Source organism: Neoarius graeffei, chromosome 8, assembly GCF_027579695.1.
Source record: "Neoarius graeffei isolate fNeoGra1 chromosome 8, fNeoGra1.pri, whole genome shotgun sequence".
In the NCBI taxonomy this organism is placed as follows: domain Eukaryota; kingdom Metazoa; phylum Chordata; class Actinopteri; order Siluriformes; family Ariidae; genus Neoarius; species Neoarius graeffei.
Genome location: NC_083576.1, coordinates 9,782,460 through 9,804,041, shown reverse-complemented (window position 1 = coordinate 9,804,041; position 21,582 = coordinate 9,782,460). Strand labels below are relative to the sequence as shown.

The 21,582-nt window shown below is 40.9% G+C and overlaps 1 protein-coding gene across 1 annotated transcript in view; it reads left to right on the top strand.

The window, feature by feature from the left end:
• Positions 1 to 1,419: 1,419 nt before the first annotated feature.
• mgarpa (mitochondria localized glutamic acid rich protein a) overlaps positions 1,420 to 21,582 on the top strand; it is a 40,860-nt gene continuing 20,697 nt past the window's right edge. Inside the window, exons 1-3 of the mRNA XM_060926833.1 lie at positions 1,420 to 1,601; positions 13,831 to 13,931; positions 14,013 to 14,118. Coding sequence (XP_060782816.1) covers positions 1,517 to 1,601; positions 13,831 to 13,931; positions 14,013 to 14,118 — 292 coding nt within the window. The 5' untranslated portion in view covers positions 1,420 to 1,516. The remainder of the gene's footprint in view (positions 1,602 to 13,830; positions 13,932 to 14,012; positions 14,119 to 21,582) is intronic.

The window sequence follows — 21,582 nt, the reverse complement described above, 5'->3', positions numbered from 1 at the left end:
ACACCAGTGAAGCTCGTGGAGATAGCTTGAAAAAAAAGCTCAAACTTTCTCGCTTAAACTGTGTTTTCAGCCACAAATTTCACTCTACAGACATGATTTTCTCAAAAGTAGTAGTAAAACTTGTCCTGATTCACACAATGTGTCTACCTAAACGATAGGATTTACAGTTTTTGAATGACAAGCGTCAAACTGAGGACAGGGCAGCTGACAGGCCTCATTGACACCCATTATAAACGTGAGAGAAAAGTCACTCATTTTTAACTCGCTCTAGTGTCCTCATTTTTAACACTACAGACAAAAAATTACATCAGTTTATTCAGGAGACCCTTCTAGCGCTCACTGTGAAAGAATTTTGTGAATTTCTTTTTTTTGTGAAAAAAAAAACAGCCTCGGTCGGCATGACACGTCACCTTAGCCGCCCACTTTATTAGGAACACTTCTGTTCGTACATACAAACTACAAACACTCTTCTTAGAGTTTAGAGTTTATTTTATTTTTAAAAGGGACAGTGCACAAATTAAACATTATCCTTGTGGTAAGGACAGATGTCTGTCCCAGGTTATAGCAGTACATGCTAATTTCCGCCTGTAGTCACTTTGTTTATACTCTTGAATAGCTCTTCTTCATGACGGCTGCTGTCTCAAGCACACACATAATCATTGCATTGAAACATCATTGCAGGTCACACATTCACGGCCAGCGAACATGCGTGACCGAATTGCTTCGCGCACTGCATCCTCTCACAATTTCCCCCGGGGAATTGTCCAGTCTAGTGACATTTGTTCTTCCAAATGAAGTTAAAGTTTAATCTATTAAATGTTTTTTATCATTCTTTTTGAAATAGGGAGGGAATACGCAGGATAAATTAATCTAGAGAGACTCTCCATTTTGGTCAGTAATATCCTGCCAAAGACAGTGAGCTAACTTGCTACTTAGCAAAGATGAGCAGAGCAAATGTTTATGGGATGTGTTAAAAATATCACGATACGGTTCAGGAAAAAAAAATTACAAAATACAGCACAAATTATGGATACAATAAATATTTTATTTTTAAAAGTCTATTAAAATAAAACTAAAAAGAATGAAGACTCCACTTCCGGGACGATCGTGACGTCATGACGTCGTGCGTCAGATCAGATCATTTGGCTCGGCTCACGAAAAAGTGCCGACTCTTTGGCCTCCCAACAGGTTCGTGACCATTTTTTAAAAAAATATAACCAAGGTAAAATACGATTTTCTAACCAGTGCATGTTTTTTTTATACATTTTTATGCACTCCTGCGTTTTAGTGAAGAGTTTCGATTCAATTAGATCGTAATGAACCTCTCTTGTATATGAGTCGACTCTGAGTCACCTAAAAGAGCCGGTTCAAAGAGCCGACTCATCAGGACTGCTATCATCACACCCCCTTTACTATAGAGCTCAGGTCTCTTGCCACTGGTTTAGTCCTGAGCTGGTGCATCTGCTGGCTGTTCTTCTCTGCTTTCCTCCTCCTGTGGTTGTAGAAAGAAAAAGGGATGTATCCGTGCCGGGTAGCTTTGCAGAGATTTTCTCCTTTTGCCAGACACTCCATCACACACAGTGCAATCCTGCACAGAGAGGGTGAGGAATAACATGCATTTATGGCTGTATGACATCATAAGGTTGTCATTATACTGTAGTAGCATCTAAAATAATAATAATAATAATAATAATAATAGTGCATGTAGTAAATGTGGAAAGTGAAGTTTTTGGGTTTGTTTAAGTAAAAGCAAACACTGTGTGTGTGCAACTGTGCATGCATGGAAAGGGGAGATGAAGGTCAGATCACTGGTCAGTTTGCAAGAGCTGCATGCTTGTTAATGTATTAATAAGATATTTATTTATTTAAGCAGGATTAATACATAAAGTATCGGTGGATGAAATAGTGTTGTGTTTTTAATTGGAGTTCAGGCAGAATGGCCTGAATCAGAACCAGAGTTAAGTTTCTTGCCAAGTATGTTCACATACTACAAGGAATTTGCTTTGGTGATTTGGTGGGATATTACATTTATGACCTTCATTAGACCTGGGAGGGCACTGGGGAGGACATGGCTGGAAAAAATGGCTCCTTATGGGTGTGTGAGTGTGAAACGTATAAGTGTGTTTTAAATTCAACCATCTGGAAACCAACCTTTTATAAACCCAGTCAGCTTTTAAAATGTCTTCTGACAACTTGGTGCATGTCATTATTGTTTACTTTGTTGTTTATTTTTTTCAATACAGATATATAAGAATATTTCGTAATTTAGGCATTTATTAATGTCTGAATTGTACATTTGATCATATTTAAATGTTAATTTGCATGAAATAAATTATTATAGAAAGTTGGGCGGCACGGTGGTGTAGTGGTTAGCGCTGTCGCCTCACAGCAAGAAGGTCCGGGTTCGAGCCCTGGGGCCGGCGAGGGCCTTTCTGTGCGGAGTTTGCATGTTCTCCCCGTGTCCGCGTGGGTTTCCTCCGGGTGCTCCGGTTTCCCCCACAGTCCAAAGACATGCAGGTTAGGTTAACTGGTGACTCTAAATTGAGCGTAGGTGTGAATGTGAGTGTGAATGGTTGTCTGTGTCTATGTGTCAGCCCTGTGATGACCTGGCGACTTGTCCAGGGTGTACCCCGCCTCTCGCCCGTAGTCAGCTGGGATAGGCTCCAGCTTGCCTGTGACCCTGCACAGGATAAGCGGCTACAGATAATGGATGGATGGATGGATATAGAAAGTTAGCAAAGATAGGATAGAATATGTAAATTAGCCATGTAACCAATCTGCACTATTCTCGATCCTGATTGGTCAGAATGCATTGATTAATTTGACAAGGCTGTAGTTCGGGCTGTAATTCAAATCACAGATTTATATTAATGCGCTGGTTCATTTCTATACTAACAGCTTGTTTTATCAGGAAGGAGTCTCCAGTGTCAGTGTTTTGTAAAATACGTTTTCCACCCCAGGATAGTCTTTAGAACAGATTATTTTGTTATTCTATGCTTTCCAGTTTCCCGGTAAAGTGACAGGCGAGATTTTTGTCCTGTTAACCTCAAGAGAGAGACAAAAAGAGTCGAGTGAAGGAAGTGATAGCCTAGGTGTTTTCGCAGATGTTGAGCAACATTGAATGTAACCAGGGTGCGATTTGTCAAAAAACCAGAAGGGGGGATGTTTTTTTTTAATCATGAAACGTCACAAAATTAAGGTAGCAATAGGCTAACAGCTCAATAACATCCAATGATATCAAATGAATAACACTAAATGAAAACAAACACTAAACCAGAGATAGTAAATTCATCTTCCTATCTCTCTGACTAAATACACGAACACTAACACACAACAAAGTTCGCATTGCTTGTCGCGTTGCTGTGATGTTTCTCTCCCTCCGGATTAAATGGACAGTGACTCAAAAATCACTAAAATACATGAATACTAAATGAACAGTTTGCTCTGATGGCGCAATTCATGTGGCCTTTTCTGCTTTCCCGTCGGTGCGCTATCCGCCGTGTTTCGCCCTTCTTTAATCCACATTTCTGCGAATTTCTCAGCAGGGAAGGAACGCACGTCTGGCCCATTGACAGCGAGGAAAAGAAGGCTGTCAGTGTGGATACATTCATTCTGTTGCGCTCATCAATAAGGATGTGATTCATGGCGCTAAATCCACGTTCACACTCTGGATATTGTTATTATCTACAATGTATCTATTTGCTGGGGACGTTCGTGAACATCAAAGCTGCCACTTCGGGTCATTTTGAAAGCGAGTGCAATATAGACCATAGAAAACTGTGTCACAACATGCCTGTCATGTCAACTTTTTTTTTTTGGTTTGTTTGTTTTATTGACGGGGTTTTGTCCCCGAGGATTTTTTTTCAGCAGAGATAAAAACCAGAGGGGGGGATGATCCCCACCATCCCCCCCAGCAAATCACACCCAGAATGTAACTATAAAGGCTACATCCACACGACAACGGCAACGAGATGTTATTTAAAAATATATCACGTCCAAATGAGCAACGATCAGTAAAATATCAGGTCCATATGGCAACGCAACGCTTGCTGAAAACGATGCAATACACATGCCACACCTCTAGGGGCGCTGTAAGACGGTCCCTTCGGAGACACCAGAACAATAGAAGAAGTAAGGACGCATGCGCATAAACTATTATGCGTGAGACTTCATATTAGCCACAAAGTCAGGAAAATCTGTTTGTAAAATTACATTATAATAACCAAATACAATGAAAAGTATTTTTCCAGTCTCACCTGTGAAAGGTAATCCCATGTGATCTCGTTTGGACGGCAAACCTGTTGGTACAGTTAAACGCAGCTAATCTTTATTCTCCGCTTTGACCTATCCAATATGGCGGCGAGGATGACGTATGATTCTACGCGGAAGGCGGCGTCTTTAATGGTCTGGAATAAATTGAATGCTACACGTTGATGGATTAATTTGTTGTTTCTCACCTGTGAAAGGTAATCCCATGTGATCTCGTTTGGACGGTAAACCTGTTGGTACAGTTAAACGCAGCACATGAATCTTTATTCTCCGCTTTGACCTATCCAATATGGCGGCGAGGATGACGTATGATTCTACGTGGAAGGCGGCGTTTTTAATGGTCCGGAATAAATTGAATGCTACACTTTGATGGATTAATTTGCTCTTCTACGCCCTTTTTGAGGAATGTATTGTAGGACTTAAACCAACATCTGAAGAGGTGAGATCGCTCCTTTTTTTACCTATTTTTGCTGGCGGGATTGACTCTGCCCTAAGGGCAGAGTCTCTCTCTCTCTCTCTCTCTCTCTCTCTCTTTGCACCATTACACAATAAATATTCACAGTGAAAATATTTTGTAAGCGCGTTTCATGAACCAAGTTATAGTATTTGTTGACAACTCGCATCGAGTTCGTTACACTTCTACCCGGCATGAAGCACTCACAGTCATGTGGTTGTGACGTCATCGTAAACAAATCCGTTCTACTCATCCAGACAACTTCACAACGGCAACGTTGCCAGATCTTTCCACTCTGGAACCCGTTCTCAAAAAGATTGCGTTTTGGGCACCCAAAACACCGGTGCCGTGTGGACGCCAGGCCTAAACGATAAGCAATTGTATCAGAGTCACCTGAATCCGTTGCTGTGTGGACAGGGCCAAAGAGACTAAAAAGTGCAGCTTGACTTTCTGTAAGAAATTATTGAAAAAAAATTGTAAATGATGGTAAATTGCTGTCGTGGAAGAAGAATAGAACACGTTAGGACTGTAGAAGTTTCTCATCAGGTGTTTTGTTTATTTTCTGAAAATAGAACACTCTGTTTTGTTTGATTTCTTATTACACGGCTCATTTGCATACTCAATTCTGATTGGTCAGGTATGTTAGTATGGAGTGGATCATTAGCAGAAAAAAATTTTCAAATCAATGTGTTTCAAAGTGCTGGTCTCTTTAGAAAGTAGCTGTGTCATAAGCGGGGTATTATACACCCTACAGGGTTTATTTCATAATAATGACCAGCTCGCTGTACATTATCTCTTAAATATAACTTAGACGGTGTAATCAAGTTCGTTATTCATTTTCTAGGGGTGTTTACGTTACATTAACCTTCTGATTAAATTCCCTCATCACCGCTTATCATTGACTAGCATTAGAACATCCCCACAAAAACAACTGGCCAGTTTAACATTTGAAACGTCCACGCTGGGAGAACTGGTACAGCAAAAGAACTTTGGAAAGCACTGATAGCAGGACTCGGTGTTTCATCAGAAAGAAAGCTGTTGGTTTAATCTGTCACCACATGCCAGGTCTTAGACAAACATGTACTGTGTGTGTGTGCTTGGATGGGGGGAGGTTCGAGAACCCTTTGACTCCTGAAAGATTAACAGATTAACCTGTTATAAATAAATCTTATGTATAGAGCTGGGCAATATGATGAATTATTACACATACAGGACACTTTTTCGATGGAATAAAAACACGTGTTCTATTCCCTTCGAGCGGGTTTCATTCATTTGGTTCGATAGCATGCAGTATTGTTAGCATATCGATTATCCTACGTGTATTACGTCACTCTACCCAATGCAGAATGAGCATTGAATATGGTTTACGATATTGCACGGTTGTCAAGACAACATGACGTCACATTCGTCTTCGACTTGTTCGATATCGTGCTAGCTGAATGGAATACAGTGGTGCTTGAAAGTTTGTGAACCGTTTAGAAATTTCTATATTTCTGCATAAATATGACCTAAAACATCATCAGATTTTCACACAAGTCCTAAAAGTAGATAAAGAGAACCCAGTTAAACAAATGAGACAAAAATATTATACTTGGTCATTTATTTATTGAGGAAAATGATCCAATATTACATATCTGTGAGTGGCAAAAGTATGTGAACCTCTAGGATGAGCAGTTAATTTGAAGGTGAAATTAGAGTCAGCTGTTTTCAATCAATGGGATGACAATCAGGTGTGAGTGGGCACCCTGTTTTATTTAAAGAACAGGGATCTATCAAAGTCTGATCTTCACAACACATGTTTGTGGAAGTGTATCATGGCACGAACAAAGGAGATTTCTGAGGACCTCAGAAAAAGTGCTGTTGATGCTCATCAGGCTGGAAAAGGTTACAAAACCATCTCTAAAGAGTTTGGACTCCACCAATCCACAGTCAGACAGATTGTGTACAAATGGAGGGAATTCAAGACCATTGTTACCCTCTCCAGGAGTGGTCAACCAACAAAGATCACTCCAAGAGCAAGGCGTGTAATAGTTGGTAAGGTCACAAAGGACCCCAGGGTAACTTCTAAGCAACTGTAGGCCTCTCTCACATTGGCTAATGTTAATGTTCATGAGTCCACCATCAGGAGAACACTGAACAACAATGGTGTGCATGGCAGGGTTGCAAGGAGAAAGCCACTGCTGTTCAAAAAGAACATTGCTGCTCGTCTGCAGTTTGCTAAAGATCACGTGGACAAGCCAGACGGCTTTTGGAAAAATGTTTTGTGGATGGATGAGAACAAATATAACTTTTTGGTTTAAATGAGAAGCGTTATGTTTGGAGAAAGGAAAACACTGCATTCCAGCATAAGAACCTTATCCCATCTGTGAAACATGGTGGTGGTAGTATCATGGTTTGGGCCTGTTTTGCTGCATCTGGGCCAGGACGACTTGCCATCATTGATGGAACAATGAATTCTGAATTATACCAGCGAATTCTAAAGGAAAATGTCAGGACATCTGTCCATGAACTGAATCTCAAGAGAAGGTGGGTCATGCAGCAAGACAACAACCCTAAGCACACAAGTTGTTCTACCAAAGAATGGTTAAAGAAGAATAAAGTTAATGTTTTGGAATGGCCAAGTCCTGACCTTAATCCAATGGAAATGTTGTGGAAGGACCTGAAGCGAGCAGTTCATGTGAGGAAACCCACCAACATCCCAGAGTTGAAGCTGTTCTGTACAGAGGAATGGGCTAAAATTCCTCCAAGCCGGTGTGCAGGACTGATCAACAGTTACCGCAAACGTTTAGTTGCAGTTATTGCTGCACAAGGGGGTCACACCAGATACTGAAAGCAAAGGTTCACATACTTTTGCCACTCCCAGATATGTAATATTGGATCATTTTCCTCAATAAATAAATGACCAAGTATAATAATTTTGTCTCATTTGTTTAACTGGGTTCTCTTTATCTACTTTTAGGACTTGTGTGAAAATCTGATGTTTTAGATCATATTTATGCAGAAATATAGACGATTCTAAAGGGTTCACAAACTTTCAAGCACCACTGTATATCTGATATACCATGAAAAAAGTCAGCCAGTATTATTTAAATACAACATCGCTATTGTGATAGATTTTGTTACAATAGACTTTTTCCTCAGAGGTATTCCCTGTGTCTGAAATCGCTCCCTACTCACTATATAGGGCACTATATAGTGAGGACGCCATTTTGTAGTGCTGTCCGAAATGATAGTGAGGATTATTACACCCTATATACAGTAATGCGCTCAAAGTATCCCACAATGCATCACGAAAAGTAGTGTACAACCGATGGTCACTAACCAAAGCAATATATCCCATCATGCATTGCGGTCGCACTGAAAGAAATCAAATTAAAAGTCTCAAATTTGATTTAATAAAAGGCAGCGGCGGGCGGCGCGGTGGTGTAGTGGTTAGCGCTGTCGCCTCACAGCAAGAAGGTCCTGGGTTCGAGCCCCGTGGCCGTCGAGGGCCTTTCTGTGCGGAGTTTGCATGTTCTCCCCGTGTCCACGTGGGTTTCCTCCGGGTGCTCCGGTTTCCCCCACAGTCCAAAGACATGCAGGTTAGGTTAACTGGTGACTCTAAATTGACCGTAGGTGTGAATGTGAGTGTGAATGGTTGTCTGTGTCTATGTGTCAGCCCTGTGATGACCTGGCGACTTGTCCAGGGTGTACCCCGCCTTTCGCCCGTAGTCAGCTGGGATAGGCTCCAGCTTGCCTGCGACCCTGTAGAAGGATAAAGCGGCTAGAGATAATGAGATGAAATGAGAAAAGGCAGCGGCAAAGAAGAAAGTATTCGGCCTTGATTTAAAAGAACCGAAAGATGCAGGTACTTTGTATTTATTAATGTGGGAAATACGCTCAGTATAATATGGATTTATCACAAAAATACATGCGTGTTTATTTTGAAAAGCCGCCTGATGTGGCAGGTTTTAATTGTTTAACAGTAATGACGTAAATACCAGTGCGACGGCGTAGTGTCCAAAAGCTTCTTTTTTTTTTTCATTTTACCAATGAGCTCACTGTATAGTCCTCTATACAGTAATTCCCTATATAGGGAGTAGTGAACGAGTGAGTGATTTCGGACACAGGGATTGTATGTATTTCAATATCTTTTGTATAACTTACTTCCTTATTTATGGACAAGTATAAAAGCAAGAAGTGGATCAGGACACGCTTCTGAAAGTGCTTTCTAACTGAAAGCCAGGTCACTGCGGGCTAATTTTATTTTAACTAAACTGGAAACGTAAAGAACGCAGGCTGTAGTTGGGGGTTGAGGGTTTTGTTTGTATTATCCAATCACGTTATATGTCTGGATATTATTTCCAAAATTATTAGAATTATGTGCTTATATGTCTATCCCAGAGGATTACTGGCACTCATGAATGTGGATTGTGCTATGGAGTCATCATGTTTCTACATTGGCTATGTTTTGTCACTAATGAAGGTTATTGCTGTCTACCAGTGTTGTAGTCGAGTCACTAAACCTCGAGTCCAGTCTCGAGTCCAGTCTCGAGTCCCCAGTGTTCAAGTCCGAGTCATTCAAGAAAATTTCAAGTCGAGTCTGAGAACAAGACTCCATCCGCACCATTTGATGGTGGCTGTTGCTGCCTTTATGTGAAAGTGTCTCTGCTACTGTGTCGGACTAACGTTCCTGCTCGACTGCGCCATTTTAGTTAACAGGCTACAGATAAAAAGCTTGTTCATCGCTCAGCAAGCCCCGCCCACTATCAACAAGGCAAATAACATGAGAGAGGGTTAACACTAGCTAGTTCATCACTCAGCAAGCAAGCCCCACCCACTATCAACAGAGCAATGAACATAGCGTGTCACTTCCTTCTCTGGGTGGAGTCTTGCCAAATGACTATTGAAGTTCGAGGTTGTCCTCGTCGTCTCCTCGATAGTTCTTCTACATATGGAACACACAACAGTGCATTTTTTTCCCACTGCACGAGAAGTCTGTAGAAGCAAAGCGGACAATCCTAGCGGCGTTCTCTGCAGACATTTTAATGCCATTAACGTTAGTTCGTTCCTGAACATGACATCTGAACAGGTGAATGTGCATTCTCTTGCACGAAATTAGTATAGATATAAATATGCCAAATTATTACAGCATGTTACAAAAAATAAAGATAAAATCTGAGTCCTCGTCTCCAATTTACAAGTCTGAATGCAGTTAATGCACGAGTCCGAGTCATCAGTGCTCAAGTCAAGTCATGAGTCCTTAAAATTAAGGCACGAGTCGGACTCGAGTACTACAAGCCTGCCTTATACAGGATTGGAATAAGATGGATGGTGAATGCTGTATCTTGCAACATTAGCGACAGGGAAAATAAATCCGTGGACCCGCCTTGTGACTCAGATTTTTTTCAGAAATTTAACGGGTTCTTCCTTGGCCCATGCTAGAACCTTCTCCCAAGTTTTATGGAAATGAGATTGGTAGGTTTTGAACAATCCTGCTTACCGACAAACAAACCACACTGAAAACATGATCTCCTTGGTGGAGGCAATCAAGGAGTGGAGAAATAGTTTACAAATGTGGTGATGGAGATTAGGCGGCACGGTGGTGTAGTGGTTAGCGCTGTCGCCTCACAGCAAGAAGGTCCTGGGTTCGAGCCCCTGGGCCGGCGAGGGCCTTTCTGTGCGGAGTTTGCATGTTCTCCCCGTGTCCGCGTGGGTTTCCTCCGGGTGCTCCGGTTTCCCCCACAGTCCAAAGACATGCAGGTTAGGTTAACTGGTGACTCTAAATTGAGCGTAGGTGTGAATGTGAGTGTGAATGGTTGTCTGTGTCTATGTGTCAGCCCTGTGATGACCTGGCGACTTGTCCAGGGTGTACCCCGCCTTTCGCCCGTAGTCAGCTGGGATAGGCTCCAGCTTGCCTGCGACCCTGGAGAAGGATAAAGCGGCTAGAGATAATGAGATGAGATGATGGAGATTAATGAGGTCATTTGTGGGAAGTACATGAAGATTTGGGGAAGAAAAATGAAGCAAATGTTGGACACCAAACATGTCTTGGATAGTTGCATCAGTTCTTTGATTATACTATATACAAAAGATATTGGCAGAAAAGCTCAATTTTGGTCAAACCAAAATTTTTTGTTATTTTTCGGCTGTTTTTGTTGTATAATGTAGCCATAGCAACATTTGATGGGTTTTCTGGACCACCTCACACATGGTTCTTGCTGCACTCTGTCTTTAATGCAGCATGGCGGTCATGACGCTGTTCTGCTGAGATGATACAAAGGACTTACTTCTTGATATACTTACGTATTCATGTAAGGATTATTGGATGAACCTTTGCTTTTGGTGCAAATGATTTTGTCATCCATTAAAAAGCACAGAAAAGCCTTTGTTGATCTTTTGCAAGAGCTGATGTGATTCATTTAGCTTCTGAGAACATCTATAGACCCCTTCGCACGTTTGTAAACAAACCGACCGTTGCCAGGATGCGCGCGCAGCCTGGACTCAGAAACAATGGCGCTGCCCATAGACCGGCATTATGAGCTGTCAGATTATGCCAAACAATTGTCGTTACAAGATCGAGAATGCTACATAAATAAGTTAACTGTAACAAGTGGACATCACCTACCGGATCCGCATTTAATTAAAGAGTGGACGGACGATGTTAGCAAGTTCCCTGGTATACAATGGCCAGATATATACTCGTACCTTATTGACAAGACTTCAGTGTACACCCACGAAAAACTTCGTGCCTACAAGTCTTTAGACCAGGGGTCACCAAACTTTTTTCTCTGGGGGCCACATTGTCGTTCCTGACTGTGATGGGGGCCGGGGTCGGGTCAGCTATATCACATAGAATTGTATGACCCAGACAAATATGACCACCAGCAGGCCTCATTGTGTAGTAGAGATTACTAGCCTGGCACGGCCATCCCCACTACTATATCCACACTACTAGATCAACACTTGATTCCTGGCACATATTTGTTTATCTTTACTAGTGGTTTGCAAAAGTAGTAATCAAGTCTTCACACTTTGTTTTAATTTGAAATACCACTGATATTCCATTTATTTATTTTCTAATAAAAATAACATCAAAGCTGTCAAGGTAAGAAACATCTGCCTATTTGAGGTGATTGACACTGGCAAAGGTGAGTGGAAAATTATAAATTGTAGGTAGGCCTGTTGATATTATTAATAATATAAATAATAATTGTATGTAGCACTTAATAAAGGTCAAATAAATAGGCCTATAAAATAAATACATTTTAAAAAACAGTGAAATTATAATAATATGAGCAATAGATCACAGCAGTTGTGCTGTGTCCTGCACGTCATTGCTCTCATCCATGGCCAAAGCAAAAAACTCGAATTCTGACGCTCTCTCATTCAGCTGGTCATACACGTTGTCCCCCAGATCTTCGGTTCGCCTGGTCATAGTAGGTGTGGAGAGACTCACCGCATTGAGCGCATCCTTCTTGTCGGGACACACCTCCTCGGCCACAGCAAGCATGCATACTTTAACAAAGTCCCCATCAGTAAACGGCTTTCCATGGGTAGCTAGTAGGTGAGCTACCTTATAGCTAGCTCGGACAGCAGCCTGGTTGATCTGGGTTTGGCGAAGGAATCCATTCTGTTGTGCAGCCAGTCCGCATTTCATCCTCCGAATCCTGTCTTCTCTTGTTTGCCCTCGCAAACTAGCATACTCTTTGTGGCGGGTTTCATAGTGACGACGCAGATTATATTCTTTGAAAACTGGCACACTTTCTTTACATACAAGATAAACTGCACGGTCCTTACACTGAACGAAAAAATAATCGGTGGTCCACTGTTCTTTAAAAACTCTGCACTCTCTGTCAGCTTTTCGCTTACCGCTCGCCATTTTGCGGTCCTGAACACTGACAGTTCTCTGCGCATGCGCTGCCCGTCACTGCTTGATCGCGAGCATATGATGAAAATTCGGAAAATATGAATAGTTCATTTTATAACTAAATATCAATTTTAATTGATAAAATCAACAAAATACAAGATGCAGACATGTTATTATTTGCCAAAAAGCAATTTAAAAAAATAGGCCATGACCACTTTTGGGGATTGCCTCATAGGGCCAGTTCAAGTGATGGGGGGCAGAGGGGCTGGGGGCCGGTCAAAGGGGGGTGGCGGGCCGGATCTGGCCCGCGGGCCGTAGTTTGGTGACCCCTGCTTTAGACGCATATGATTGTTATGTGCGGGCATGTACAACTTGATTAACAATGGGACATTCATATTCATTTTGTTTTGATCAAATTATGCCAGTGATGTGATGGCAATGTGGCTTTAGCTACAACAGCAAATACCAACACTAAACAGCAATTTGCAGGAGGTAACGGCATGAAAGGAATGATAGTGTAAAGAGTGCAGCTAAGAGAAATCAGAGCTGCGTAAAAAGCGAGAGGTAGAGAGCAGAAATGAAACTGAACGGGGCGGGAGCTAGGTTAGAGCAGTCAGCGTACGGTAAGTTGGCATTTAGAGTGAGGACACACAATTTTACCTTTCCATCCTTGCTTTAAAATTGTGATTTTCGGCAAACACAAATAATGATGGCACAAAATCTGGACTGCTTGAGTCAAGCGAGACCTCTCCTACAAACAAAATTGCATGCAAAGCTAAGTTAACATGCTAACAATATTCATTACATTGTGTCACTATGACCAGCTAATCAGACAAACGTTACCAAAGTATTTTGCTACATCAATAAACGAAGACTGGAAAGAATAAAAAAGAAAGATTTAATAAATAGCCTGATCTTACCTGTGATGAAGTGGGCGCTGCAAACCCACGCATTTTTGATAGTGCTTTCATCCCAGTCTACACGTTTGATGGCTTGTAGTCATAGACGTTGGCGATTTTTTTTTGGAATGGGTGAGATCCTGCTGGAATTCTGTACATTTTAACCCCATCACTGCTACGATTCTGACACCCGACAACACAACAACTAGGCATTGCTGAGTCTTTGAGTCCAGGCTGCGTGCGCAATTTCCTCTTACGTATGAATGACGTTTACTGCGAAGGGATCTATAACCATTGGTCTATACAATTAAGCCCAAGCAGCACCTGTTTTTGTTTTAAAAACTTTTTTTTTTCTGCAGTCGTTCCTCGGAGGCTCATGTCCTCGGTTCCTGGTGGAACCGGAGAGAACCTGTTTTACGTAGTATTCTGCGGTGGAGCGTTAGTGGCTGCCATGGCTTATGTAAGTTCTTCATAGTTTCAGGCCTGTGAGTATGAAAAGCAGCTTTACTTGATTGTGTAACATGTTTTGCTTTATTTGCAGGCTTACAGGACGGTGTCTACAGACAGCACTCGTTTTACCGACCGCCTGACAGAGATCACGGTACGACCCAAGACTGACTGGAAGCCCAAACCTTGGCCACCAAAGAGTAAGTCCTGAGAGCGTAGTGTTCCTCAACAAACCGGTCAGAATTAAGAGAACATAAAATTATTATATGGCACAAGCTACTTCCTGGAAAATTGTCCGTTCTGATTGGTTCCTTGGCAGGCAGAATTTTCCTGTAATGCCCGTGGGCGATTACGGACTTTCTTTCCAAGGCGCCGGCTTCTGATGTTGCAAAAAACAAAAATAAAACGACAAAAAAAAAGATTTATTGGAAATCAAAAGCGTCCGAAAGACAACGAGTCACGGAGTTATTCGAGAAATGAGTAACGAAAAGCACTCAGAAACCGCTAACTGCTGACAAATTCAGTTTTGAAGCCGCTAGCTGTTTATTCTGCATGCGTGACTCAGCCACGTTACAAATATGACATGACTGAAAGCAGCGTCACGCTTCCTTATAATGACCGTCTATTTTAATCTTAGAAATAAAGAAAAGCCATATAATAAACTCCTTATTAACATCGCTTGCTCAGACTTTATGGCAAAATATAAGACCGAGGTCTTTTTGTATGGATCTCGGTCTGATATTTTCCCGTAAAGACCTCGCGCTCAGTTAATAATGAGTTTTTCATCAAAATGTGATTTCATTATTTATATGAAACATAATTTCTAATTATTAGATTGCATTATGTAGCGTCAGTGTGATCAAGTCACGTAATTTTGACATAAACCAGTAACGTTCTGAGATCTCGTGAGGATGGTGGGAGATGATTGTGGATTAAAGCGGTTAATCCGTGTGGTAGAATCACACAGCGGTAACGTGGCTGTTCCGGAACGCCAGCAACTCGAGTTTGAGCCTCAGTTCAAGTCAGAGCACAGAGTTAGATTTTATTCAGGGTTCTGAAAGTACAGAACCGGTCAAAAGTTTGGATACACTTTCTATCTAATTCAGTGTTTTTTTTGTTTTTTTTTTTTAAATTAAAAGTCACTTCATGTCTTAAAGTAATAATGGATGTCTTTTCTCTTTACTTAGTTATTCGGTTCTTGACATAATACTGTACGGATTACTACAGTTGTGGTGTTGAATAGGGTTATTTACTTATACAATGGTGCTTGAAAGTTTGTGAACCCTTTTTAGAATTTTCTATATTTCTGCATACGTATGACCTAAAACAACATCAGATTTTCACACAAGTCCTAAAAGTAGATAAAGAGAACCCAGTTAAACAAATGAGGCAAAAATATTATACTTGGTCATTTATTTATTGAGGAAAATGATCCAATATTACATATCTGTGAGTGGCAAAAGTATGTGAACCTTTGCTTTCAGTATCTGGTGTGACCCCCTTGTGCAGCAATAACTGCAACTAAACGTTTGCGGTAACTGTTGATCAGTCCTGCACACCGGCTCGGAGGAATTTTAGCCCATTCCTCCGTACAGAACAGCTTCAACTCTGGGATGTTGGTGGGTTTCCTCACATGAACCCCTTGCTTCAGGTCCTTCCACAACATTTCAATTGGATTAAGGTCAGGACTTTGACTTGGCCATTCCAAAACATTAACTTTATTCTTCTTTAACCATTCTTTGGTAGAACGACTTGTGTGCTGAGGGTCGTTGTCTTGCTGCATGACCCACCTTCTCTTGAGATTCAGTTCATGGACAGATGTCCTGACATTTTCCTTTAGAATTCGCTGGTATAATTCAGAATTCATTGTTCCATCAATGATGGCAAGCCGTCCTGGCCCAGATGCAGCAAAACGGGCCCAAACCATGATCTACCACCACCATGTTTCACAGGTGGGATAAGGTTCTTCTGCTGTAATGCAGTGTTTTCCTTTCTCCAAACATAACGCTTCTCATTTAAAACAAAAAGTTCTATTTTGGTCTCATCCGTCCACAAAACATTTTTCCAAAAGCCATCTGGCTTGTCCACGTGATCTTTAGCAAACTGCAGACGAGCAGCAATGTTCTTTTTGGAGAGCAGTGGCTTTCTCCTTGCAACCCTGCCATGCACACCATTTGTTGTTCAGTGTTCTCCTGATGGTGGACTCATGAACATTAACATTAGCCAATGTGAGAGAGGCCTTCAGTTGCTTAGAAGTTACCCTGGGGTCCTTTGTGACCTTGCCGACTATTACATGCCTTGCTCTTGGAGTGATCTTTGTTGGTCGACCACTCCTGGCGAGGGTAACGATGGTCTTGAATTCCCTCCATTTGTACACAATCTGTCTGACTGTGGATTGGTGGAGTCCAAACTCTTTAGAGATGGTTTTGTAACCTTTTCCAGCCTGACGAGCATCAACAACGCTTTTTCCGAGGTCCTCAGAAATCTCCTTTGTTCGTGCCATGATACACTTCCACAAACATGTGTTGTGAAGATCAGACTTTGATAGATCCCTGTTCTTTAAATAAAACAGGGTGCCCACTCACACCTGATTGTCATCCCATTGATTGAAAACACCTGACTCTAATTTCACCTTCAAATTAACTGCTCATCCTAGAGGTTCACATACTTTTGCCACTCACAGATATGTAATATTGGATCATTTTCCTCAATAAATAAATGACCAAGTATAATATTTTTTGTCTCATTTGTTTAACTGGGTTCTCTTTATCTACTTTTAAGACTTGTGTGAAAATCTGGTGTTTTAGGTCATATTTATGCAAAAATTTAGAAAATTCTAAAGGGTTCACAAACTTTCAAGCACCACTGTAGTATGTTTATGGTTTACTGTTTGATCTCAAACGCATTAAGAAGGCAAGAAACTCGTCCGCTAATTAACTTTTGATGAGACACACCTGTTAACTGAAAAGCATTCCAGGTGACTAAATCAGGAAGCTGGTTAAGATAATGCTAGTAGTGTACAAAGTGTCATCAAGGTAAACGCTGGATACTTTCAAGAATCTAAAATATCAAACACACACATATATGTATTTTTTTTTCTTTACGACATAACATCTACATAGATGGAATTATTTCGTAGTTCTGATGTCTTCAGTGTGGTTCTACAATGTAGTCACAATACGGAAAAACCTACGAATGAGTAGAGTAGGGGTGTCCAAACTTTTGACTGGTACCGTATATGTTGGCTGTATGAAAAATTGGTTCACGCGGAACCCTTTTATGCATTTGAACTAAGTAAATCCAGTGAAACTTTTTTAGCGTGGTCACTGTATCTCTGCTTCGCATCAGAGCTGCGTCGCATCACTCTGTCATTGATTGATTGATTGATTATTTTCCTATAACAGCGTGACCCTGTTATTAACTCATCTGGCTGTGAGCTGTTGCCATGGCGTATCGTCCGTCGTCCACAATTCAGTTCAATCGTATCTCGTCCGTCGATTCTCCATGGATTTCCGTTCCAATTGTTTTGTTTGAAAGAACTCATCACTGCGCACAAAACTTGGTCGTTGTTTTGTCAACGAGTTGTGTTTTGCTAACGAGTTACTAATTAGGACAAATTAATAAATTTTCCAGGCCTCTCAGTAGAATTGTATCTCCTCTCGCAATTCATTTATCATCTGATATCAGTTCTGATCGATGTTTTGGGTTGATCTTCACATGAGGAACAAAACTTGATTGGTTGGTTGTTGATTTTCCTGTTTTTAAAACTTAGTTTATTTTCAGTTCAATCGTGCCTCCTCCCTCCTTCAGTCCTCAGTGGATTTCAGTTTCTGATTGTTTTACTTGAAAGAACTCGACCTTCTGCACAACGCCTGGTCACGGTATTGTCAATTTATTGCGAACAAATTTGTAATCAGGTCAACTTCTGACTAGAATTGTATCTCCTCTCTTATCATGCAAATTCAGTTCTGAGTGATGTTTTGGGTCGATCTTCTCTGGGGAAAAAAAAATGTATTCCTTTCCTGATTTTCTTGTTGGAAACAGTTTGTCGTGGAGGTCGGTCCTCTCTCACATCGTCACGTTTCAGCTCTGTTTGATGTTTTGGTCATAATGGTGGTTTTGATGGCAGGCCAGATGAGATACTACATCCTTGACGTTCTGTTTTTTTTTTAAATTATCATTCTGTACATAAGGTATGGTGTGATGATGCACATGCTGTTGTTTCAAACGCATCCTCGATCCAGCAATCTCCTAAACACGGCCTCATCCTTCCTGTGTTACTGTTTGTTTTCTCCAGGTAAAAACAGCAGTTAGGACTCTGTCACAGCTCATTTCACTTCATTACACTGTCCCATACCGCTGACGGACATCTTTAAATACACCGGATCTCCGCTAAACCGCAATTACGCCCTCTTATCTCTGTTACAATGTGTATAGATCAGTGACGGTGTAGATAAGGAAGCAGAGCCAGGGGTTTTGACTGAGGGCTGGAAACTCTTTCCAAGGATCAGGGATTTGTTCTGTAGGTTATTATTGAAGGTTTACACCTTAAACCACCTGTCTAGAGCCTAAAACTATCCTCACTGCATCAACTCCTAGTGAGCAAAACTAGTTAAAATGTCATAAGCCACTGGTTATGAATTAGTGGTTTCTTTTAAAACTTTGCATCATCTTGCTTTAATGTAACACATCTGAGTTAGCAATGAAATATGCTTACAATTTTTGTGTGTTAAATATTTAATTGTTAATTTTTTTTTTCAGCACCAGAGACGAAGTATATTTTTGAGGAAATAAAAGAATTGTTGGTTTGATTTGTCAAACATTTATTCTGAAAGTGACCCAGAGCTCGGCCTTAACGGTAGTCCGACTGTCCGAGACAACCAAATGTTTGGTCCGGACAAGTCAAATCCGCATCTGCCTGTCTGACGGGACGAGTTGAACATTTGTAAAAAGTCACCATTTTTATAGTAATTATTCAAGAGTTACATCAATAAAGTAACGTTTCAACAAAACTAGTTCAATCCCGTCAGTGATCCGGCCGTGTTATTGTTTACGAAGCTCCAGGGAAGCCGAGTACAGCAGGTGCGTGTGTAAAATTAACCACGTTGTAATATCTAGATTATTAGACTTCATCGAAATCAGAGAAATGGTGATCAAATACCTCAATAAAATAAATATCTGTGGTGAGTCTTCCGTTCATTTCGTTCAGACATTTTATTGTATTTTTCTTTTGTATGGTTCACATTAACCGTCACAAATGTGGTTAAATATTTTGTGGGAATTTTACGACCGTTCCGAACTCACTCACGGTTTTTCATTCACAAGATGATTGTCACCCTTATCATGTCCAACTCGTTTTCTTTAAATTAATTTATACTTCACGTTTTGCTGGATTAATCAAGATTTAACTTTTTTTTTTTTCCCTCCAGAAGCTTTGAATTTGGGTGAGTTGAACTCTAAAAACCGCAGATCAGGTAATGGGTTAGAACAAAACACGCACCGTAATGGGGCATTGGATCGTTTTTGCTTATTGTTAGTCAAAGTTTGAGTTTTACTGAAAAAATTATGAATAATTAAAGCATAATGATGATCATAACTATACCTGCTTTTTGATAAACTTTGTTAAACACTTTCACTGGACTAGTAAATACATGGTGAATAAAAGTTTATGGTCAGGACGAGTGAAAAATCTCGCTGCTTGTCTGAAAGTTCATGTCGAGTTCTGTGGGTGCACAATTTTTTATTTTATTTATTTTACATTTTGTAGCAGAAAAATGTCGTCGACTGGATTCTCGTGGCAATTTTAACAGAAATGTGTTCTATGGGAGGAAATAAATACAACTAACACAACATGGCTTGCTTTTGAATAGTGGTGTTATGTTCAAATAAATGAGTGAATAATTCTTCTTTTTCTTATTATGACCTCGCCCGGAGGGCGGCACGGTGGTGTAGTGGTTAGCACTGTCGCCTCACAGCAAGAAGGTCCCGGGTTCGAGCCCCGGGGCCGGCGAGGGCCTTTCTGTGTGGAGTTTGCATGTTCTCCCCGTGTCCGCGTGGGTTTCCTCCGGGTGCTCCGGTTTCCCCCACAGTCCAAAGACATGCAGGTTAGGTTAACTGGTGACTCTAAATTGACCGTAGGTGTGAATGTGAGTGTGAATGGTTGTCTGTGTCTATGTGTCAGCCCTGTGATGACCTGGCGACTTATCCAGGGTGTACCCCGCCTTTCACCCGTAGTCAGCTGGGATAGGCTCCAGCTTGCCTGCGACCCTGTAGAAGGATAAAGCGGCTAGAGATAATGAGATGAGATGAGACCTCGCCCGGAACGGAGTCCACCAGGGGGCAAGGTATTGTTTTCGGTGGGGTTTCTTTGTTTGTTTTTTTCTTAGCAACATTACGGGAAAACAGCTGGACCAATCTTCATGAAACTTTTCAAGATAGATGGGCATTGGTCTCATATACTAGTGCATCTCAAAAAATTAGAATATTGTGAAAAAGTTCAATATTTTCCATCAGTTATTTAAGAAAGTGAAAATGTTATACATTGTAGACTCATTACACAAACTAAAATGTTTCAACCATTTTTCTCTTTTAATTTTAATCAGTATGGCATATAGTACAAAAACATTAAAAAAAAAATCTCAAAATATTCGAATATTTCATTTCGAGTTTGAGTAAAACAGTATGAACACAGTGTATCTCTCGGTCTAGTTCAGTACACACAACCACAATCATGGGGAAGACTGCTGACTTGACTGTTGTCCAGAAGGACAACCTATGAGAGGACTTCCAGAAAACTGGCAGACTACAGGAACCACCTGCGTTTCAACCTGAGATGCCGACAATCCAACATTATCCCCACTAGCCTACGCCTGCATTCAATGGTCAAAGGACACAGAGCTGAAATGATCCTACAGAAAGCCCAGAAGCAGCTTCTTAACGAGAGAGTGAGACAAGTACATTTCACCATCGATGCTCTCCAGAACAAGACTGAAATGATTTTTGAAGAGTTGGCAGTACTTCTTCCCAGTGAAGTTTTGGAATGAGTCTCTGATTTCGCGGAGAAGGCACAGATTTCACAACATACCAAAGGCAAGGAACGACAGATACGCAAATTCCAAACATTGCTGTCTAAAACCACCTCCTCCAGGAAGACAGAAGTGCTGACTTGGAGGAAGAAATCTGACCAGGTTACACAACCGGACATAGAAGAGAAATGGGTGAAGAACTTATCTGACAGGGTACTCACCCAACCAGAGAAAGATGTTTTATCCAAGGGACTTACAGTTGAACTCAAAATTATTAGCCCCCCTTAAATTTTGGAACATTTTCCCAAATATCCTCCAAATGTTTAAAGCATTGATAAAAATTGATATACACAAACAATCACCAGTACTATTCAGATGTTTGTGGTGCATTTTGGAATATGAAATTAGTTTTAGGCTGTCTTTATATGAAATATGGTAAAAATGAGTTGGTCAAAAATATTAGCCCCCATGTGGATTCTTGCTTTTAAAACACAGTTAATTAACCAATCAGCTTTTAAACAACACCTGTGCAATCAATTGGCTTCCTAGCAACACCTGTAGTCAGTTGGCTCCATTCAACAGTTTAAAAGGACTCCAAGGAACAGGGCATTTGAATGAATGAGGAGGATTACTATTTGT